Genomic DNA, 24,374 nt, shown 5'->3' with positions numbered 1-24,374 from the left:
CTACTACTGGAGTCTTTTAAGAATTAATCGTTGCCAGGGATGATGCAGATATAACTGACTGTCTTTGGCCAAGCAATTAGAGGACCTCTTCAAGTTAATTCCAGTTCTGTTTTCAGTAATTTCATGCTATTGCAAACACTGGCAATTCACAGATGGCCACTTCCTCAAAAGCAAACAGAACTTCCATTCTGATCAGGTCACTTGCATTTAATGCCATCCAGCAATTGGAAATCAACAACCTTTGACACACCTAGTGCACTAGTCTTACCTGTGATACTCTTAGGACTGAACAAAGCTTCTTGACGGCTCTGATGGTCTAGATTTCCAAAGCAAGAACCTCAGGCTGTTTGAAATTATGTATTAAAAAAAGTGCAACTAGCATTTCCTTAACAAAAAAAAAAAAAAAAAACAAAAAAAAAAACCAAAACCACAACAAAACAAAACAAAAAAAAACACACCATAAAAAATAACTATTCTTTCTACAAAGGCCATTCCAGGATACCCAAGGTGTCCTTGGGTTCCTCAAGTCTGAAGGAATATTCTAGTGAATTCTTCAAATAGTTCTGTCTACTAAGATAGATGTTTTTGAGCAACATGACTAGTAGAGCAGGATGTGGACAGACAGGTATGCTTCCTCAGCTTTTTCACTTACACACACCATACACTGGTAACATTCATTGTCAAGCCATTGCAGTAGCCTTTTCTGAAAGCGGTCACCCAAAAATTGCCCTGTTAACCTGAGTGGATAGAATAGCTTTGCACTATGAGCTTAGGGACTACATGCTATGATTATGAATACCCCAGGCCAAGAGAAATTTGGCTAATCTGTTCATGAAGAGAGGGTGTGGAAGGCAGCAATGAATGACAGACAGCAGCCTAACAACAGCTAAAGGGGTATTTCAAAGGTAGTGCCTAGACACTAAAAGGAGGTCAGGCTACTACTAGTCTGAACTTGAAGACTGACACTTATGAAACCACCAAAACTTACACTCTATTCTGAATGCAGCAGCTATAATATCAAAGTGATCTCAGACTAACAGCAGTGGTAAGGAAAAGGGAGAAGTTCAGGTGTGGGACTGGTTTTTACACACACACACACACGAACACACACGTATAATTAAATATTTGGACAATGTTTCTGTCAGCAGAAGAGAAAGAAATCCTCACATAAATACAAAATTTATTTCATTTTTGGCAGCCCCACTTAGACCAAGGAGTGGTCACACTTCTTAACAGCTGCTTCTACCTATGAATATTAAAGTGTCCTCACCTCTGGCCCTAACTACTAAAATACAACAGCAAGGGTTGAGTCTAAGACCATTAAAATTCAAGTTTTTTTAAAATTACTTCAGAAACAGAAAAATATACTCTCAGGTGACTTAATAGCTTAATGAATTTAAGAAAGAATCCGTATGACAGCTAAATGTGAAAATCAAAACCCTTAGCTCTTTTCAGTGATGCAGCAGGTTACACAATTTTAGTCTCTCTACCAGCTAATGGCTGGTAACACCCAAAAATTAGTATTATAAACTAACTTAAAACTCCTACAGACCTTGATGATAGTCCACCCTTGTGATTATCCCTATCTACTCAACACTGCATCTGATGTTAATACTGACTATAAGAACCCATAAATACACAAAGAAGAATAAAAGCCATTACTCTGGGTCTGTGTACAGGCCTGTGCATGCATCCCTTTAACAAAGGGGAAACAAAGCGTTTTTGTTAGTTACAGTCAACAATCCTACAACATTGTACAAAGCCCCAACATTGTGCTGAAATCTGTAGTACAACTGTGAACATTTTCCATCTAAAAAATTACTGGGATTTGAATACAACAGAAAAAGACTAGCCAAGCCATCACCAACTCTGAAACATACAGTTAAAAGAGTCAAACATCTTATTCAATAATATATTAACATTATTGTTTTTCTCCATAGTCTTAAAATTTAATGAAATTACCAAAACCATGCCTTAAGTAAGATCAGATTTTTCACAAACTGTATTAAACTGTCACAAATCTCAAGCCACTTATTTTCCTTTTTTTAAGCATATATTCAAAAAGGGCTGTAAACTAGAACATATTACCTGCAATTTAAACAATATTTATGAGGAGAAAAAGTGAAGAAAATTATGCTAAGCAATACAAAAGTGATATATCTTCCTAAATAATGTTTCAATTACCAAAACCTCAGCTAGAAAACAAAATTGTATTTTAGAGTAATACTTCAAACATTCAACTTAGACAAAGAGTGCACCTTACCCCCTGTTCCAAGAACTTTCAGGAGTTCAAAGTTTTCAATGCCAACTTTCTCTGCATGGCCTGTCAAATTTGCTGAAGGACAAAAAAAAAAAACAAACAAACTGTTAGATACACAGTACAGCAAAACATCGTTCTGACACACTACTGAAGCCTCAGCGACAAGTTAGTAGATGAACAAAATATGCAGCAGTAAAAGGACATTCAGTTGCATTCTTTATTCTTTTAACTTAAAAAGCAAGGGAGAACAATTTTCTTGCTGCCATCAATGATCCTGGACGTCTTAAAATCACAGAATAACCACTGAAGCCCATCTAACTTGTATACACTGTCCCAACACTAGACACCTCTGAAGAGTCTAGCTTCGCCTTGTCTGAAATCTCTAATCACATAGTTATAGACAACAATCTGGTCATCCCTTAGTCCTAGCACCCTGAATACTCCCATGTTACAGAATGATACGGTGCTTGAGATGACATAAGCAGAGCTCCAATAACTGTTTATGCATTTAACACTGAATAGGAAAGATCTTGAGTTTACATAACGAAGACATTTGCTAAAATATAACCTGCTACAAAGTTGTTCCATTTGTTGGGGAGTTTAGGAGGAGGAGGTTCTATGTTTATACAAATCTACAGCACTGAGACTGAGTTGTTGTTTTTGTTGTGGGGTTTTTTTTTTTGTTTTTTTTTTTTTTTTGTCTAATAGACACTTTTTACAAGCAGGGAAGTTAAGAGCCCCTTTTTTAAAGTGGATTGGCAGGGGGGGTAGGTTTGTTATTTGTTGGTTGGTTGGGTTTGGTTTGGTTTGGGGGTTTTTTTCCTTTTATAAGCTGCTAAAAGAAAGCCTTAAGCAGTCCCTGTTTTTTTTCCATCTTTCATTCCTATCATAACATTATCCACTCATTTGCATTCATATGACTGCAGGCCATTCAGCAAAGCTGCTCATTGAAACGACCCAGGTTAAAAGCAGTAAGGTAAAAAAGTAACCAGGTTTGATTACTCTTAACCAAGCTCAGCTCCCTGATCCACTTTATTGAGCAGCTACATAAGCAGTTTTTCTAGCATAATTACAGATTCAGCATCAAGCAGCAGAAGCTGCATAAGCGGGCATGGTTGCTAAAAGAATGCCTCACAAAGAACAACTTCAAGCTACACTGTACGTCTAAAGGCGGGGGGGGGGGGGGGGGGGAGGGGAGAGAAAAAAAAGAGTCTTAGGAAAATGCGAAAAAGCTTTCAGTAGCAGCACCACAGATTTAAAATACAATGATGTCTTAACCAAAAAAGGAAAGCTCTTTGACAGGAGATGCTGAAATTAGCTTACTCCGTTCAACAGAAATTCTCGTGGGTTTGACATTTCTAAGAAACTTTATCAAGACAGTGCGCTTTCTGAATTACCAAAATGTATAGTCAGCCTCCATTCACAGAACTGCAGTAACTCAACAACTCAAACAAACAGAAACTTAAAGCTTCAGAAGGACATCTCTCTGCAAAGGATATAAAAGTATAAAAAAAAAATCAAAACACTAAATAAATAAAAAAAACAAATTGGTGGCTTATTCCAACAATCCTAAGAATCTGCACACATATACAAAATGCATCTAATTAGGAAAGGCGAACATTAGTGCTCTCATGTAAGGCGCTGATGAAATCTCATCTAAAATATTATTTTCGATTCTTGCCATTCATCTTTAAAAGGCATTAACCAAACTTGGTATAAGCACAGAGAAACCATTTCAAATTTCTGGGAGATTAAAATGTCTAAGAGAGCTTTCAGGATTTTTTCTTGTACAAACAGAAGTACAGGACAATGATTTTTTGTGATCAGTTCCATTTTAATAACTTGTACTAGGCAAGACAGTACCAGAATCATTAACCATTCAACGAGGCAGTATGCAGCATACAAGTTGAACTAAAGCTTGACGTACCATTTTCACTGCAAACAGAACAATTACTGTTGCTAGTGCTACATCACAGTCCTTGCTGAAGTCAGCAGTAAGGAAGATGTACTCATATGCCAAGAAAGGATTAATAGCAGGTAAAACAAATCTAGACTAAGTCAGTGTCTGTAATTACAGTATGTCCTGTCAGAGTCAGAAAGCAGTCTGTCTTGAAGCAACTTAGTATTACATATTACTCTTCTTAACAAGTACTGAGAATGGTACTGAATGTATACAGTTTCAAAACTGTGTCCTTCCTGCCAAGGACAGCATGAGTCAGAGACTACCTAAAGAGACCAGACTAGAGTGTCCACAGTTTTAATGAAGCAGTGGATGCCACTGAAAAGATCCAGGACATAGAACTTCTCTGGATATTAGCTGAGTAGGTGCTGAACTCAGAGTAGGAAGAAATCTTTCACTGAGAAATCACTGATTTCCATCTTCTGTTATGGAGTACTACAGAAAGGTTTTACCATCTCACATCCTTTACGAGCTGTCAGCAGAAGGCTTTTCATTTGAACACCCTTCTAAAAAGCAAAACAGTCATTTAATCCTGCCATATTCTTGGCACTGAATAGGAAGATTGAGGGAGTGGAACACAGAGAAACACTGTGTCTCCATTAACACACTGAAGATTTGTAGTGCTGGCTATAATCCTAAAGAGATATCAAGTCCTAAACCTAATCCATTAATCTAAATTGTACCACAAACCCAATTTAACTTGTATTCTGCATTCAATAACATTAGTAAAACCTCTCTCATTTTTATGAGGTTACACAGTGAAAAGCTGAGTGATACCTCGTTTGAATTTTATGAACTTGTTTCAATGTGAACTATAATTTTGCACTATCCAGTTAATGCTATTTTTACTTCCATTTAGGATGTTTAACTACCTTATTAAAAAAAAAAAAGTCTTCAAGGTTATTTTAATATTATTTTTGTAGTAAAAGGAGAAACTACATCACAAATCAGCATATAAACACTATAAAATACACCCCACTTCATTCTTTTTGCATTATACTGAGGAAAAATCCATCACACAGACCAGATAGCTAAAAAGTGCTGCATAGCATAATACACAGAGGTATGACAGGACATTTTACAAACTCTCAGAATTACTCCTTATAAAGCAAGAAGTAGGGTAAAAAACAAACAAACAAACAAAAAAAAAATCAGAGCTACAAGAAGAGATTAACAATTCCTTTAAAGTGCTTTTCCCGACGTTGCCATGAGTGGCAATGGCTTGCTCCACAGCCTGAGTTCTGCATTCAGTCCATCTCTGAAGTATGCCCTGTAGCTGTAGACCTTGTGCTGTGCCATGTGCTTTCCAATGACACTGCTAGAGTAGTTCTTTGTCTTCATCTGCTGAAACCAGGTGCAGCACTTTCTGACATTGTAGCCGAGAGGAGATGCAGTTCCTCCAGAATTACAGTTGTCATGCCAACATTTCCTTCAACTAGCTTTCAGAAGCATAAATCCCAAAGATCAGTTTATTCACCAGTCACTCCCCAAAACCCAAATGACCACTGCCAGAGGACCTTTCGCAAGAAATGATTTCTGCAATTCTAAGACAATTGTTCCAAGTTAGAGAGGCTTTAAAAGATTGTGCGGACAGAAGAGTGAAGGGACTGTGATCAGAACCTGATCACAAACTGCCTGTGCAACCTGCATGAAGGCAACCTATCTGTCAAGAATGCAACAGGGTCTATACTCCGTCATCTAGCCAGAAATACTTTTAGCAAATAGTATAACAACATTTCAGTGTACACAAAGATGACACTCAGAAACAGCAGCTTTGGGAAAGGTCTTAAATAAAGAATTGAGCACAAGGAAAGTAATTTTGAAAACAGAAACTGTACTTCTTCATGCCCCTTTTTTTTCCTAAGTCTGTTGATACATAAGCTGAAGAGTACCAACAAAGGGAACTAAGCTTGGACAGGAGGAAAGTACTGCCCAAGTCAGCAGGACAAGAGTTATTCCACAAACAATCTGAAGCTATAAATGACACAGCAGTATAAAGGATGGTGGTACATCATGGAAAAAAAAAACCAAACAGTAAGGTGATGGGACCCTCTAGGAAACACGTTAACTGCAGAGATGCACAATTAGAAAAAGTTTCTACTTACTCATGTTCTACTCTAATTCATAGCAATCAGCACTGGACCAACACAGTAAGGAGTATGCAGGTGAGGGCAACAGCGACACACAACTGATCAACCCAAACCCAAAGACTGAAGGGGATGGCCAAGACATCACAGCATCCATAAAAACAAAGAGGAAATGGTGGAACTATTCCACTACAGAAAAAAAAAAAAAAAAAAAAGGCAAAACAGGAAGCAAATACCTAGAAATATTCCCACTGCAAAGACAAACCCTCACATGCAGAGACACCAGTGCATGAAGATAAGTGTTGCTGTTCTCAGCCCCTTGGAAGCAGGACAGCCTGCTTAACTCTGGAAACCAGAACAAAGTATTTCTGCTTGATGGAGGATCTCCAGATGACATAAGAGACGTGACTGTTGCCTGCACTGTATCTGAACTTTGAGATGGCCAGCTGTGAACTAAGAACTGTGGAAGCTGATGCTGTGCAATTACTCTATTTGCTTTTAATTGTACTTTTCAACAGTGGCTGTTTTCAAATTAAGATGTGCTATTAAGATGTGCTGTGTCCTCTGTTTCTGGACTCCATCGCATACAGGTTTTTGAAGCAGACAAGAACAACTAGAGTTTCCTCTACTGAACTAGATCAAGCAACCCTCAAAGACAAGCTCTGCCTGAAAGCTGTAACTTGACTACCATTCTCTGCAACATCAAACCAGTTCTGCTGTCTTATTGGGCAGAACAATGAACCTCAAATAACTTAAAGGAGAACAGAGAAAGAAGGAAAACAGGACAGTGGACATTCTGCAGTATTTCAAACTACTAGGCGTCCTGTGCCTGGTAACATTAATTTCATTCTAACCCATTACTTCAGAGAATGGCCCATCTCCACTAACTTACTATTTTAAGTTACTTCAACAAAATATAGATGCTGTTTTCAAAGTCATATGAACACAAACTTGAGCTTATCCCTTACTCAGAGTGAGGAGTAGGTGTTTTTCCTTGAAATTAAGCAAAACTGGCACATTCCTTTGGGGAAGGGGGGCAGGGTGATGACAACGACAGGAGACAAACACAAAGCCACCCTCTAACAGAAACTACACAACTGTTGCTAGACACTGAAGAAAATGCATCTAAAATGTTATACTAATTTTCTGGTATATATAAAGTTATGCTTTGATTGTAAATGGTTACAGCAACTGAGAACTATTTGTGAAGGGAACTGAAAAACATTCCAGTCCTTGAAATATGACAGTACGTCACAAACTAGTAATTGTCATGTCACTGAACAAGAGTACCGTTTAATCAGGTCAGGGATCTATCTTACAAACTTAAAAGGAAATTTAAAAAGCATATAATCTCAAGGACTACCTGCATTTTTCTTATGTCAAATGAAGAATTTGGAGCCAAAATAAAACATGCAAACAGTTCTGAACTCGCACCAAAGAAGAGAAAATGTAATTTGTGTTACTCTGAACCCTAGGATCACAGCTAAATAACTGGGGTGACAACTGTTCATCTCTATAATATTAAATGCTTAAGAGGACAACCATATGAACTGATAAAATATTCAAGATCTCACAAAGCTGCTGATCCCATTCTAGAAGGCCTGGAAGCCAAAACTTTACACAGCCAAAGATGACAAAGACCTCTGAAGTATCAGCTAAGTGGAATACATTATGTAGAAATTTGGAAACATGAAATGCTGAAGGGAACTTGACAGGACACTATCATTACCATTATGAAAACAGATGGAAGCTGCAGAAAACTATCCTACCAAATTTATCATTTACACATCAGAAGCTGAAATAAAGATAAAACTGCAGACATCAGAGATTAACAATCCAGACTTACAATAGTCTGAACTGGAAAATGCTTCATGTTAAGATTCATTTGCATTCACTGGCAGTGGCCCTTTTGCTATTACAGATGCAATTTTGCTATAAGGTTTATCATTACTGTGAGATGCATCACTATGAGTTAACCAAGATTCAACCTAGAAGCACCTCCATGGTTAGCTGGAAGCTTAATGTGCAGTAACACTATACATCACATCATTGTCAAAAAAACCCAAAATGTAATTGGGCAAGATAATAATTAATAAAGCTGGTATAGATAATCTAATGCTGAACAAAGTTAAATCAGTCATATCAAAATAACAGATATCTAACAACTGTGCACAGCTTTTCAAACAAGAAATTATACGTAAAAAAAAGATACAGATCAACTTTGGTCTTCTCTATCATTAGAAATCAGTACAACACTTCAGAAATACACTTTATTCAGTCACAGACACTTTGGAAACAGTGTTAAAAATAACAGAATGTAGATTATCATCAAAACAAGAGCAACTGACAATTTAAATGTTGATGGAAGGTATTTACACATTAGTCTATGCAGACATTAACTGGGAAACTTAAGAATTATCTTCAGAATTATCCTCTCTCAGGTAAAGCTTTGTCTGTCTAAGCCAGTATGAAATATTTTCACATCAACAAAAAGTGGGAAGAGGAAATGGTCACAACAGATCACAAAACAAAACACAAAAAACACCCCCCAAATAAAGTGACCGTGTGTAATAGGAGTCCTCTGTAAACCAGGTCATCTGCCTATCTATAGAATGACTCAGAAGCAGAGCTTGCACTACATCATTAGGATTGTACAATGGGGGGAGTTGGGGGGGGTGGAGAGGGGAGAAGAGCACATCCACAAGAAACGAAGGATGTTTACCATATGATATCAGATGATGACAAGCAGTAAGGGGATCCAGCAAATATTTATATGAAGAATATAGCTGCAAGTCACACCCTCAGATAATCAGTCATCCTCGTATGTTCAAAGAATTCTGGCAAGTGTTCCCTGAATTGCCTCCTGAATAAAATCTTGAAGTGTATTAAAGTGGCACACGGGCCTCCTAACTTTTGTGGAATCCAGCATTAGCTTTTAAACCATCACATTTAGAATACATTGGAACAAAGCTACACAACAGGCTGACAACAGCAACTGTGACTACTAGTCCTCACTAACATTAGACGTTTTATATCACTGAAGCAACGACAGCAAAAAAAGCAATGGTACCAGGCCCTTTTACAAATCATATTAGCAGGTTTGTTAGACTCCAAAGCCTGAAAAAAAAAAAAACCCACACCACCAAAAAACACACACAATAGATCAATAGTCACTCTTCTCCTTGATAACCAAAGTATATGATATTCAAAGTTTTCAGAAGATACTAACAATAAATTCCTACAGTTCAAAACGTTTTTAAGAAGAATTGATTCTGTAAAGAGTAAAAACTAGATATTTAAGTCATAATAAGGATGATTCATAAACTTAGTCTCTTAAAACACTTTTCATACTTCCCACAACAATGGGAGCACATGTATTTTAGTGCTGAAAAGAGAAAAGTAGAAGTAAAAGCAGCCCAAGTTTTTAATATAGTCAACTATTAATATCTCCTAATCTCTAAAAAATACCCAGAATACAGTCAAATTTTTAAAATAAGTCTCACACAAAGTATTATTTTAAAAGCCTTTAAAAATCTTTAAACATTCGTAAGAACATTTCCTTTTAAAAATAAAAAATAGAGTACTGTAGAGGTGCCAAATATAGCTCCATAGTGAAGGCTGACTACTCTATTTAATGCATGATTCATCATGTTTTTTAGCCATAGGAATTTTCACAATGCCTTACGATATAACACAAACTTACAGTTTACAAATAAATCTACTCTAGTTTAAGTTCTCATTCAAGAAGGAGAAAATAAAAATTTTCAATATTAAACCCTTCAAATACTCTATGTATTTATGGTATGAAGCCTCTTATGTTTTCATACTGAATTACATGTTCAACTATTTGACTCAACTGGACGTTCCAAATTCTTCTGCCTCTGGAGCCTTGCAGCCCATTGCTACATTGATTTCTGGGCTGTACATGCCTTTCTGCATGTATACATATATATACATAAACCTATCACCCAGTCATTCATGGAATGTCTCAAAAATTTCCTTCAAGATCCCAGTTCTGCTTCTCTCTGCCTCTCACTGGGCAAAGCAGGTAGTGCGCATACCTGAGACAAGTCACATACTCTGAAGGTTAAGGATCCTTCGATCCTCATTTTATTTCTTTTCCCCAAAACCAAGAACTAGGACAGAAGTCAAGAGAAAGTGGGACAAAATCTCATTCTTAACGGTCTTACCTTCCTGCATCACAGTTTTTTCCTTCTCTGCCCATATCCCTCCCTACGGCACAAAAACTCTAATAGGCTTTATATTTACCATTGTTCCATTCCACGTCATTACCAGTAAATAGAAAATGTGAAGAGGCAATGACATACTTTTTTCACTGTAAATAATACGAAACTTCTTAGGTCTCCAAAAAGAAGTTATACAAACTCTAAGGTTGGCCTTCAAAAAATAAAACTTTTTCCTTTACAAGGTTCCAGAAATAGATGCTGCAGAAAATTTCTTTTCCTTAGTATTTTCACTGGAGAGCTCCAGTGAGAAGCAGAGACAGTCACCACTTCCTACCATTTGATCTTTGGGATATTTTTTCTTCTACTTCCTGAAAACAGAAGATGATTCCACTTTCCCCAAAAACTCATTTCCCTCCAGAAGTGAGAAAAGATCTAAAGTGGCTGAATTACAAGGTTTCTGCTGAGGAAGAAATGGTTTGTGTGACAGAAGGGGAAAGAGAGGGAATTTGCTATATACATATATTAGGAGAAAATCATTCTTAACTGAAATGTGTCCTAGAAATCACTGCTGTGCCTAATCTGCAAAATAATCATAGAATCATAGAATAGTTAGGGTTGGAAAGGACCTTAAGATCATCTAGTTCCAACCCCCCTGCCATGGGCAGGGACACCTCACACTAAACCATCTCAGCCAAGGCTTCGTCCAACCTGGCCTTGAACACTGCCAGGGATGGAGCATTCACAGCCTCCCTGCGCAACTTATTCCAGTGCCTCACTGGAATCAACTGAAGGAACAATCATTGAAGCACATGCATACATTACAGCTTGCCCAGCAGCAGGGGGATATTCTTTGCATCATTAAAATAATATATATATGTATATACACACACACATACTCAGAGCAGTGCCCAGTATCTATAATACAGCAAATCACATGGTATCTCACAGAGACAGTCAAGTGCTATGCACCACAGCTCCTTCCCTATCACAGGCCCAATCTGCATGCCTATGAAATGATGTTTTTTCATTTATTGCTTTCTGGTCATGCAACACAGGACTTTCAGGGACCAAAGAATATGAGATATAGAAGCAAAATAAAGATTTTACCCTCCATATCAAAGCCAGCACTGTCATTTCAAAGTCAAAGTTTAAAAGAAGTCAAACCATGGTATGACAGGGTTAACAATCAGCTCCGAGCTGTGTAGAAATACCACTGCACTGCATATGCTCTGTGCATCTTCATATGCTCTGTGCATCTTCATATGCCGCAATACTTGCATGAAGGTAACAACAATCATCTGTTTCATTCTTGAAAACACTCATTTCATCTTAAATTCAAGTTTTATAGTATGTTCATCTACTTGACGGTAATCAGTGCCTGTGTCTAACTGATTTAGTATTTTTAGAGCAATTCCAAGACCCAAGTAATTGCAAATGTGAAGTATAACTGTAGGTTCACCTGCATTAACTAAATGATTTGAATATATAATTTTTTGCACCTTGAGCTTGTTATCAAGAGGTTCAAGCAACAACTTTCACACTATGAAAATGAGACACTCTCTCCTCAAAGAAGCCAATATTTTCTACAACAATAGTACATTCTTTCAAAGCACTGTGGAGACTGACCTCTTTTTCATCTGACAACTGACAGCTACCTTCGATATGTAATTCTAAATCAGGCAATTAGTCACAGAGCTTGCACCATCAAAGAACACAGAGAGGAGGGGAACACTAGCATCTAGACAAATCACACATTGAAAGGATATTCATGGTATACAATCTCAGCATTTAAAAAAAAACTAAGATCGTCTGGCTCTTGCATATCCCCTCACCCTTCTTTCCAAAATAAAGCAAAAGTGCTGCACAATAACATTGTGGTGGGTTGACCCCAGCTAGCAGGTAAGCACCCACACAGTCAGAATAATTTAAAAAAATATCTAAAGTATCCTATAGATTATTTATATATTTCTGTATCAGCAGAAGCTGACTGCAATTTTTCTTCCTAAACTATTGTTATCTCTGTGTATTGTGTAGAGACAAGTTCTGAAACAGTATCTTGATACGTCTTGCATAGCAATGACACTATTGACATCTTCAGGAGTAGGAGTCTCCCAGGAGTACATGACAGAGCAGCTCCCTCCTCCACCCTAATGCTCCAGAAATAGACAAGCCATTGCTAGAAAGCGTTTTTCAGAAAGCAGAGTTTTTTAAATATTTAATAAGGAGAACAGAAACAGAAGGGGAAAAGCAACTTAATCCTATTTGACTGAATTTTAGAAGCTTGAAAAGACATGAGCAAGACTGAGAATTCTGAAATGTGTCAATACTTTCTGAAGCTTTAAGACCAGGATCAAAATGAAAAATGCTTATTACATTAGACAACTCTTTGTCTAGGTTGTGTGTGAGTGTGTGTATTCCTCAAACTATCTTTAAATAACAATCCCCCAGGGATATATGCTGTCCTAACTTTTATAAAAAGAAATCTAGACATAACTAGGTGAATATATCGAATAAATGTATTCCATTTCCTTTCCCCTTAGCCTTTTATAATGCTGCACACAAAAATTTAGCAACACCCAACGAGAAAAGTATGTTTTCCAAGAGTCTTTTGCTGCTTCTTGAAAGAAGGAAACTACAGTCCCTTTGGTTTCTGCGTAGCTATCAGGAAGACCGCCTTTTTCTTTTTTTTTTTTTTCCTCTTTAAGCTGCAGTGATAGCTATGTTCCGCTGGGGCACCTCCGCCGAGCCCCGAGTGACAGGGGGACAGAAGGCTCAACGCGACCGAAGAGACCCAGCACTTGAGTGCCCCATCGGCACATTAGCCAATGTCAACTACACTAATCCGCGGGGCGTCTCTCTCAAACTTTTAAGATGAACAGCATCACGAACTGCATTTACTTTTACTTCATCATGGAGAAAAAAGATTAGAGAAAAGGAATAAAGGGCATGAGTTAATAGTACCTCCGTTGTTAACAAACACAGAGAACATACATCCTGATTATGTTTTACATGCATTTCTAAATTAAAAGTGAAATCTCGATTTAGTGCAGTATTTAAGTTGCCTGGAAACTTCTAAGAAGCACAGAGCACCTATTAAGAATATATAAAGATCTTCCCCAACACAACAGCCTACAACAGAGTATTTCTGCTGTTATCTTGAAACGTCATATATATTTCATGTGTTGAACTACCTCTCCAGAGGGTCCTCAGATAAGGACTGGGCTACAAGAAGATTAATAGGCTGAAAAGCCAGCTAACTCTGCGGTTACATGTTGGCACATTCCCCTCCCTACAATTCCGGCATTTCACCGAGGTCAGAGAAAAGCTGTCACAGAAAACGACATCATTTAGGACTGTAGCAAACAGCCCTACCCCCCATACTGACATAACCATAAAAGTCAAACACACAAATTAAAAATAAAAATAAATAAAAAGGGGACGGGACGGGACGGGACGGGGGGGGGGTTTAAAAAGAAAAGACTGGGTAACACTCATCTCCTTCAAAAGCGTCAAATACCACTCAGGAAGTGGGACAGGGGATCCAAATATTTACAAGTCCAACTGAAATACTTTTATTAGAAATAAGAGACCCTCTGCCCGCATCTCACACACCCCTGCCCATGTCTTTCAGTTCATCCTCTGGGTATTTTCCTCACCGAGATTTCCCTACCGGTCCCGATCAACTATCTCGAACCTCCTACCTCAGCACTCCTTCCCCAAATCCCGGTGGCCGGAACCCCCCCGGCAACCCCCGCGGCCCTCCCCTCAGGCGGGAGCGCTCCCCTTGGCGCACCCCCCCTCCCCCGCCATGACCTCCCGCGGCCGCCCCGGCCCGCCCCGCTCACCGTTCCTCAGCTCGTGCTTGACGGTGAGGAGCGGCAGCTCCCCCTCTTCCGCCGGGCCCGAGGGTCCCTCCATGGTCTCGCAGGCGGGCGCTCCCGCGCCCGTGCCGCTCCCCGTGTGCGTGTGTGTGTGAGCGCGGAGGCGGGGGTATGTCACCTGGCCCGAGGCGGGCTTTATTTTCCAGGGGCGCTCTGGGGGAGAGGGGCCATGCAGGAGCGCTGGGGCGGGGGGCGGCTGTCCTCCCCTCCGCCTTGAAGGGAAAAAAATAAACCGCACACCACCCGACAACAAACAGTTATTAAAATACAGGGAGGCACACGCACGTCGGCTTCCCTTCCCCGGCCCTCAGAGCCAGCCCATGTCCTTGCGGCTCCCCTCCCCCTTGCTCCGGCCGCCCTCCCCGCCCAACAGGCGGCAGCGGAGCCGCCCGGCGCCCGGCCGAGCCCGGCGCGGCCCAGCCGGGATAGGCTGCGCGAGGCGGGAGGAGGGGGCGCCGGGCGGAGCAGCGCCGACCCGGGCTCTCGCACCCCCTTCCTCACCGTGCCGAGCGCTCATTGGGCGAGCGAGCGCCCGCGAACCCCAGCGGCTGTCGGGCAGAGAAACGTTGCACGCACCTCCCCCGCCCTTCCTCCGAGCGGCGCGCTCCGCCATTGGCTCAGCGGCTGCGCTAACCGCCGGCGCCAGCCCCCGGCTCCCCGCCCAGCTCCTCTACTCCCTCGCCTTGTTTGTAAACATTCCCGCCCGCCTCGCCCCCCCCGCGTGGGGGCGGGCGCTGGGTTGCCTAGGGAAAAGGGAAGGCTCTGGCTGAGCGCTGCGGCTGGCAATCATCCCGAGGGAGAGGCGGTGGTCCCCTTCGCGCGGGTTAGAGCCTGGCTCCAGCGTACGGGCGAGGGAGGGAGGGAGCCGCTGTGGGTATTCTCACTCGCAGTGAAAGCAGGGGGTGTCTGAGCAGAGCTCTAGTTGGCGTGACAGGGCGCGACGGCGGCTGGATGGGGGAGCAGGGTAGTCCTTCACAGAGGGATGCAACGGGGCAAAAGGGGTTGGGGAGCGTGCGTTCTGTGTTCCCGCTGAGCCTCCGCCTTCCCGCACGGCGCGGGAGGTGTGTGCAGGTCCGCAGCGGTGGCCTGTCCGTGCGGCGCGGCTCGGCTCGGCCCGGCTCGGCCGCCTCCCTGGGCTGAGGCAGTTGGAGAGCTGCCGCTGTCAATGCTGCACGTCGGTACGTCCATCTTTAGGCCAGCGCTCGGCAGCGGGGGACAGCGCCGCGGCTGTGCTGTTAGTGTTCAGCTCCCGCAGGCTCCAGGGCCACACAGAATGGGGTTGTGGGCGGCGGGGCCCGGGACGGAGGATGAGAGCAGGCCTCGGACTGAGCCGCGCTGAGGGGCCTGGAGGGAGAGAGGCGCGCTGCGTCGCCCCTGGCGCGGCCTGCGGTGTTCGCAGGGGCCGGGAGGTCCGGCGGCTGGGGCTGGGGGTGCAAGCGGCATCCGCGGCCTGGCCTCGGGGCGGTGAGCGGGGCCGTCGCCTTGGGAGGGTGGAGGGTCTGAATTTACTGGAAGATAAACTATTCTGTATGATCGCTGAAAGGTCACGAAGCAGAGAGGGGCTTGGTTAGTTATGTTGGTGCAGGACGTGCTGGTTTGGGGGGTTCCTGCTTTGGTTTGTTGTGGGGTGGGAGAAGGCGCTGGGCAACTGTGTCCATATACCCAACTCAAGTTGCACTGCTTAGGGCATTTCCCTTTGGTTCCATTAGCTGCGTGGAACACACTATCCTCACAGCGTGTTTTGGTTTCGTTTTTAAGGAAGATGTGTTTGGAATCATCTCAGTTAAGCCTCTCAGACTCCTGTGTTTTCAAAACAATCTGACGCGTCTAAAGCAGTCCACATTTCCTTAAGACATCACACAAGTCACTTCTCTCCATCTCTTAATTTACAGTAATTTCTGATTTGTTGCTTTTGAACGCTGTTTCTTCCTGTCTTTTGATACAGTATAGCAAGGTGCTAATTTGCAATGCCATGTCACATACAGTAGCTGTGTTCATGCAGTCTGATTCTCGTGCATCAGACATGAAATAAAATGTCTTCTGTTAATCTTTTACTCTCATTACTTCATTATATATTTGTGTGTGTGTTCGTACATACATATGTGTAACATGTACATCCATATATATACACACATTTCAACAGTTTCCTGTAGAGAGATTGGATTGAACTATTTAAAGTTGATAAGAGCTTTCTATTATAGAATTGGGTTTAGGGTGTTTTGGGGATTGATCTTCTTCACACACAAAGTAAAAATACTTTCCGAGGGTTTCAGCATATTCTCAGTAAAACTTTTGTAGATGTTTTCCACTAAGCAGTGCAAGTGTTCTGTTGAAGTATCTCCCTGTAGCATATGGTACACACATGATTTCACTGGAAGTGTCTATCCAAGCCTTTCTGACAGTATTATGTCAAGACTAAATACGGAAAGTCTGATTAGAGATGTTTTCAAACTGAAAAATAATTCCCTAGCTTTTGTCCCTTGATTTTAGAAGACTATTACAGAGATAATAAATGTTACATCAGCATAATATTAAAATACAAAAGGGAAAATAATGAAAATATTAAAGTGATAAAGTTCATTATTAAATATTTACATCTTTGTAACTAACGGCTCCTTTGTACACATAGTGGGAAGCAGCAGTTTTACTTTACAATTTTTTTATTATTCTGTGTCCCAAATGTTACATTTTAAAGAGACTGGTACTGTATTTCATCCAGTGACTCTTATTAGCCTCCAGTTTGGACTAATTGTCCCTGGCAGCTTCAGAAGAGAGAAACTGAAATTTGACTCCACTATGTTCCTTACTAGCACTCAGTGTGAGTGGAGCTGGCAATGATTTCACAGTCCTTGCTAACTGTTTTGGTTGCAGATGTTCATAGCTTGACAGACTTTATATGCTTATATGTCTTAGGCTGAAACCTCTTCTTTTAAATTTCAGCTGAAACAGCTATAACCCTAAAACATCAAACCAAAGTTAGTGATCCATTGTGGTAGCTGCTGGCCATGCATATAGCAAGATGGTGGCTACCCTGTGCATTTCAGTTTAAATTGTGACTGGGTGTGGAAAGTATGGTTGCATGAACTAGAAGTTCATTGTGAACACTGAGGGACCCACTGATTTTCTTGCGTCTTGGAAAGAGTAGCTGGGCAACATGGTCATCTCTTCAGTGTTAAAATAGCTTTTGCAGTGGGTGTCATATCCAGAAACAGCAAAGTAACCCTTCTGAATGCTTGGAAAGAATCCCACCTTTTGACAGACAAAAGAGCTGTACTTGCACTGAAATACTAAACTTCCTGTCAGTAGTCCATTAGTACAGGACTATGCTGAAGCATTCATTTAAACTGAACTTTTGGGAGCAATAGAGAATTAAATTTGATTGCTTGATATAAGAGTGGACCTACCTTCAGTGGAATGTTCTAGGCTAGTTTCATTACCTCTGTCACCTTTGTCTTTGAAGCAGTATCACATGGCTTTGTGGATGGTTGTAGAAGGATACAGTTTTGTCAGCCTTAAGGGTAGGTAGGATTTACAGGTAGGTGGAAACATACAGGCTACATCTGTACCAGAAAATAAAGAAGATTAGGACTGGTTCTCTAGGTGTCAGTGCAAGTGACATGACATAGCATGGCATCACTTGCATGTAGACAGCTAAATTCTTTCCCCTTCAAAACAGGGTGTCCTTTTCCATATTGCCTCCTAGATTTATACGGATTGCAGTGTGTTACTGAGTTATGCTAGCCCCCAGCTTTTACAAAGACATTGCCTGGGAGAGTACTAGTCAGAGGCCCAACCATTCTGGAAAGCATGCCAGCAGTCAGAATTATGGATAGTCATGTGCCAGCGCTCAAATTCTGCCTTTGTCCCATTTAAATCACTAACACAGAGTCACAGAGTCAGATGAGGGAGGAAATTTGGCTTGAGCCTGCATCCAAAGCAGGCATGTGAAAATATAGCAGTGATGGGCTACAGACCCACAGGGAGTACAGAATGGTCTGTAAAATATTCCTTTATAGTTTGAAGAAGTAAAACCACCCTTGTTATGTAAACTGTTCTGGAAGTGCAGCTCTGAGTGCAATTTAACTGACTGAAAACATTATTTGCATTTTAAATATTCACTTATGTGTGTGCTATGACACTAAAAAAAATACTGTTTGTATGATGTGCATTCAATAAATTACCTTTCCAATGAAAAGGAAAAATATTTTATGTAAAAAAGGATTTAATACTATGGGGTGATGCAGAGCCACTTTCCCTTCGTAGTGTAAATATATTTTTATTTTAAAGTAGCATTTTCATGTATATAATAAGAGCAACCTGACAGGTCAATCAACCAACAGTTTAGTGTTTGGGCTGAGTGTGTGCTGCAAGTTTTGGAACATGGAATAACAGAGTTCTAAAGATAGATGTCCCTGCTCTACCCCACAACACAACTGTTCAAAAATATGTGTATTTACTTGCCATTCCTAATTGTGAAGAGAGGGAGGAAAAAAATGTTGTGGGAAATATCCACATGGAATGATATTATTGAACTTCATTTAAGAAAAAGTGTCACAACATTTCCTTTCTAGTTCTAAACGAGGTGGTGTGCCAAGCTGGTTTGAGGGCTGAGGTGAAATTAAAGTGCTCTGTGTAAAGACTTCGAGTGGAAAAGAGAGAGAGAAGAAAATGAGTGCTGTAGCTGCTTACTTCCAGGATGTGACTGCTGTACAGTATTGAGGTACTTGATTTACTTTCTTTCTGAAGGGGAGCTGCTTACGAAAAATGTAGTTTCCATGGGGCTAAAGTTGGCGGTGTCTGGCCCTTATGGTCATTGAATTGTTACAGAAATAGGTGTTACTTTCAAAGTACAAATGTTGCAAAGCCCAGTGATACAAAATGTTCCCCTTAATCACTCCACAGCAAACATTTGCCCAGCAGGAGAAAAGAGGATCAAATTTTGGAAAGCACAAAATGAATTTAAGGAAGAACTCCCCTTGAAAGACAGTCATGACATGAAACAGCTTTTGTGTGAGGTTTTAGTACAGTATTAGTTCTGGTTTCTAGTTTACATATGTTCTCTGTGTTTGGTTATTCGTTATTTTGTTGTTTTTTTTTTTTAATCTGCACTTGAATATTTTGTGCTTGTTAACTGTCAGAAAAGTAGACTGGGTAGGTAAATTTGCTGTTTAAAGCATTTTTGTATGAAATTGTTCTGGCCAAGAGTTTCGTCTGCCTAAATCCGCTTATGTCTTACCATGAAAGGAGAAGTTATGCTAAGCATCTAAGCCTAATAATTCTCTTAACAGAAGTGGTACAACTCTGTCAGGAAATGGATCATTTCTTGAAAGAGAGCATATAAGTGAAGATGTATTACTGATTCTAGGGTTACATCTTTGATTAAACCTAAGTCCTGTTTCAGTTGCCATTCATTTATTTGCTAAAAATTCATTTGTTTGTCTTTTCTTCAGTTACAGTAGTTACAACTAGTATTCCAGGCAGCACTGTCAAAAGTTTAATTGTTAAAAAGGTACATAGCTATGTAAGACAAACAGTGAAAATATTTATTACATTACTCAGGTTTGGATGAGGAAAAGGATAGCCCCACTATCTATTAAAACAGAAATTTGAGTTTATTTCAATTTCTGATCTGCTTTAATGTATAAGTTAGCAGAGATAGACTTTCTAATTAATACAAAGAATTGACTTTTAGATCCTAATCCTCACAGTAATTTGAAATGATTTTCAAATTTGTTGGCAGAAACACAGAGGGCTGTTCTACATAATGGTATCATTAAACCTCTGAGTAATACTGATTGCAGTGTAATTAAGCTCAAAATCCTTTTCAGAATACTCACATGTGAATCCTCATTATTTTGAAAATTGACTGTAAACTTTGGAGAAGGGGACCTTAGAAAGGAGAAGCTAATCAAGATGATCTGAAAGCTAGAGATGAGGAAATTAAAACTTTTAACTCAGCACAGATACCGTGAGTACATCCTGGTAGTTGCAGAAGCCATGCATCTGCTTTCTACCCCTAAAGAAGGAAGCAAAAACATAAGGGGAAAAAAGTGATCAAATGTCATTTTAAAGGTATGCATTGTAGTTCTTAAAAAGAACCTATGGAAAAGAAATGCTGCATAAAATGAAAGGGGAAAGGCAGTTTTTAAGAAGCATAAATGAAAACAAGTAAGTTTATTTCCACAACTGTTTTTCAACTGACATATTTAAAGGTATTGCATCTGTTAAATTACCATAGAGAAAAAAAAACCAAAACCAAGTTGTATGGTTATTGATTTTGAACCTACTCTTTTAAATTTAAAAAGATAAGATGCTCTCATGAATTGAAATTACATAAGAGAAAATTCTGAAACATAGATAAATTGGGAAATATATTCCAGATTCAGGTGACATATCTCCTGGAGTTTGGGAGGAACTTGGAGCTCCTCTGAAAAAATAAGAAAACTCCCATTCTTTGAAGTACTTTATCAGGTGACTGGAAGGCACCTCTTAATATAGCGTAATATGATACTATGTACTACAATAAGAAGTGATTTAATATAGGCAGCATTACAACTAAAAAGTTCTTTAAAAGGACAAGGAAAATGTTTTGACAAAAATCTTGAAGTATTATATTTAGTTTCAAAGAATAATAATAAAAACTTATAAAAACAGTAGATAAACATGATTCCATGAACACACACCAGATACAAATTCTTAGATTTTCATCCCATTCTGATTTATGAGATTGAGGATACAAACTAGGGTATGTCTAGCTCAGCATCCTGTCTCTAGCACTGGCCAATAGCAACCTTCTATTGTCACAGCAAATTGTGGTAAGAAACTTCTAAGGTTTAACCATGCAGTCAATGAATAAAGACCTACATTTGTTTCCTTTGACTTTGCCACTTCTAGTTTCGTCTGTTGACCCATAATGATTTAGTTTTAAAAGAGAGTGAAGAATTGTTACGTTTTATCTCCTCCATGCTTTTGTTGGATCTGCCTCTTTGATAGGCAAACTTAGAATGTGAAGCACTAGTTCCCTCACCCCAGAATGTCCAGTAACTTTTGCTGTAGGTACAGGTTATGCAACAGGGGCTGTGGTTCTTTGAGCTGTCAGTAATCCATGCACAGCCTCATTTCTTTTGGTTTTCTTAGGTAAAGAGCTTATAGGGGAAACATAGGGTTAGTTAGATGTTAGAAACCTAAGTTTTAGTACACCTGTTTTCTAATGTAAAATGTTTAATGTGCCAGTCTTTCAAGAGCAAATCAAAACCCCAGCTGGTCAGAAGAAATTTTACACTTCTTATGTAAATTCCTCAGGATTTGTGTTTCCTCTGAAGTGTTAGACTTCTATGCAAAGAAATGTCCCATTGAACAATTTTCCTTTGGCTGTCATTTATTCAGTCTGGCTAAGAGTGAGGTTTGGCATTCTCCTTACAACATGTCACATTCAAAGTTGTGTTTTCTGTTGTGACTGCTGGTTACCATATTGATGGAAAACATTACAGCAGTGCAGATTATTGACATTGTGAATAACTCCATTAACTCTGAGCTACTTCAACCTCCTCAACCCTCAGCATTTTCTGGGATTTAATAAAGATTAATACCACATCTCTCTCCAGCTTCAGAAGAATGCATTCCTATCCAACCAGGTTTTATTACACCAAATTCACCATATCATTATAGAAACTGTAGTAACTGATTTGCTTCCCATTGGACTCAGTGTTCCAACGACTCTAGTGTGGTGTCAAATGAGGCAAACCCGTCAGATTCTTGTAATATGCAGAGAAGGTAGGGTGTGAATTCAGCTTAATCACGCGTTCTCTGAATAACATATATCTGCAACATGGCTTTACAATGTCTTCCCATCAAAAGATTTGGGTTTAGGTGGTAGTGAGTTATGAGATGCTTTCCATTATTTTCTTAAGTCTTTAGATAAATAAAATGGTTCAACTGCTCCGCTGTGTGACAATATTTTTCTTTAGAAAGCTATGTGATTGAAGACAGTAGACAAGCATGAGCTACTGGTTTGGTTAGACAAGACAAAATAATTGCTTTTGGATAACAAGTAATAAAGCAACAGAATTATGAATTGTTTGGGGTTGAACGTGAATCCACTGCAGTCCTGGAGCACTACCCTTTGATGGAGAGAGAGAGAGGAGAGTAAGGGTGTCATGGTTTAAAGGCAACCAGCATCTAAGCCCCACACAGCTGCTTGCTTACTCCACCCCCATCACGACTGGGGAGAGAATCAGGAGAGTAGAAGTTGGAAAACAAAGATAAAGACAGCTCAATAGGTAAAGCAAAAGCTACATGTGCAAGCAAAGCAACGAATTCATTTGCCATGCTCCACTGGCAGGCAGGTGTTCAGCCACCTCCAAGACAGCAGGGCTCTATCACACACTTACTTGGGAAGACAAATGCAATCACTCTGAACATTCCCTGCTGCTTTCTTCTTCTCCCAGATTTTATTGCTGAGCATGACATCCTGTGGCATGGAATATCCCTTTGGTCAGTTGGAGTCAGCTGTCCCAGCTGTGTCCCCTCCAGACTTCTTGTGTACCCCCAGCCCTCTTGCTGGTGTGGTGCTGTGAGAAGCCAAAAATGCCTTGACTCTGTGTAAGCCCTACTCAGCAGTAATGGAAGTGTCTCTGTATTGTCAACACTGTTTTCAGCACAAATCTAGAACTTAGCCCCACACTAGCTGCTGTAAAGAAAATTAACTCTGTCCCACCCAAAACCAGCACAAAGAGAATTTCTGCAAAAATACTACTCTTCCTGCTTTTGACAAACACAGAATATTAATCCCTTATTTAATCTTATGCTTCAAGCCAGGCCAGGATCATGATTTCTGTTGCCTTTTATGTACCCTTTCTGGCTGGAGACATCCCATGAAAGAGTAATCATTCCTCTAAAGCAGCAGTTGCCTAATCTTCCCAGTGCCTCCCTTTCTCTGCAGAAGTAAATGCCTTCTCACCCCACCCACACACCACAGAAGAACAGCCTTCTCCCCCACTCCCTGCCTCTGCTACAGTAGCAGCAACATTTGTCTTCAATTACAGAGTCAAGGATGCTATTGTCACAGCTGCAGGTGATGCTGCACATCTGCACATCATCACTCATCTCTTCCTTTTAATGCTTTTACCTCTCTGGGTTGAAGCTTAACAGTGCATCCTCTTATGCAGTTGAAGTTTTGGGCTACAATTCAATCTATTTTGGCTGTTCTGTTTGGTTTTGGAAACTATTCCTGTTGAGTTTATTAAAAGTGATCCATATAGAAATCATACAGTCTTTTTAAAACAGAGCCTTGCCTAGAATAACAATAAACCCCAAGCATTTAAGGAAATCTGCGTATCTTATTAATAATCTTACTATCCTGTGTTCACAGAATGTTCATTGCTAATATTTAGCTAAGTATTTCAGAGAGGCATATCTCTCATCTTTCCTGGTTATTTACTTGTCTTGCATCTACCTAGTATTATTTACTCATGCAGTAAATACACCAGCAGTCAAGTTACTTGCAATATTCATAAGCTGTTTCAAGAAAGCCACAAATGTATTCTAATTTATTACAAAAAGATTTAATGAATTAATTCTAGATGCTATTATATGTGGTATTGAGGTTATTTCAGCAGAAGATTCAATCTATAATTGAAAACATACGCTTATGGTTTTAGTTACAGGACAAGAGTTCAGTGCAGGTAAGAGATTACATCACACTGCAGTAATGCTGAAGAGCCCTTGCTATATATTGGCATTCCTTGGTGCTGAGCAATATACAGACCCAGAACAAAAAGCTGCCCCTAAAATTTCTCATTAATAGGCTATGATGAAAGTCCTTTGAGCACAACTGAAAACTGGGCAAACTTTGACTTCTTCACTGAAGCTGATAATTACTGTAATGGTAAACCACAACATGGTCAGAAATTAGCTGTCCATCAAAAATAAATGTCTATCAGGAGTAAAAAGGGCTGTCTATAAGCATGGTGTCCTCTCTATTCCTGTTTAAGATATTTG

General features: G+C 40.1%; 2 protein-coding genes across 7 annotated transcripts in view; one reads left to right on the top strand and one right to left on the bottom strand.

The window, feature by feature from the left end:
• Nucleotides 1-15,000, bottom strand: part of RPS6KA5 (ribosomal protein S6 kinase A5) — an 83,190-nt gene extending 68,190 nt beyond the window's left edge. The window contains exons 1-3 of one of the 2 annotated variants that reach the window (XM_065685742.1): nucleotides 14,952-15,000; nucleotides 14,340-14,587; nucleotides 2,264-2,335 (exon numbers count right to left, since the gene is read on the bottom strand). In XM_065685742.1, the coding sequence (XP_065541814.1) occupies nucleotides 2,264-2,335; nucleotides 14,340-14,412 (145 nt within the window). In that variant the 5' untranslated portion in view covers nucleotides 14,413-14,587; nucleotides 14,952-15,000. Of the gene's footprint in view, nucleotides 1-2,263; nucleotides 2,336-14,339; nucleotides 14,588-14,876; nucleotides 14,928-14,951 lie in introns of those variants that run through there. The other variant, XM_065685741.1, reaches the window with a different exon arrangement.
• A 99-nt stretch (nucleotides 15,001-15,099) lies between these two features.
• DGLUCY (D-glutamate cyclase) overlaps nucleotides 15,100-24,374 on the top strand; it is a 52,496-nt gene continuing 43,221 nt past the window's right edge. For 2 of the 5 annotated variants that reach the window (XM_065685717.1, XM_065685714.1), the window contains exons 1-2: nucleotides 15,313-15,553; nucleotides 18,947-19,095. The gene's annotated coding sequence lies outside the window, so the exon portion shown is untranslated. Of the gene's footprint in view, nucleotides 15,199-15,312; nucleotides 15,554-18,946; nucleotides 19,096-24,374 lie in introns of those variants that run through there. The other 3 variants (XM_065685716.1, XM_065685715.1, XM_065685718.1) reach the window with 3 other exon arrangements.

Source organism: Lathamus discolor, chromosome 6 (genome assembly GCF_037157495.1).
Source record: "Lathamus discolor isolate bLatDis1 chromosome 6, bLatDis1.hap1, whole genome shotgun sequence".
Classification (NCBI taxonomy): domain Eukaryota; kingdom Metazoa; phylum Chordata; class Aves; order Psittaciformes; family Psittacidae; genus Lathamus; species Lathamus discolor.
This window is presented reverse-complemented; position numbering and strand designations above follow the sequence as displayed.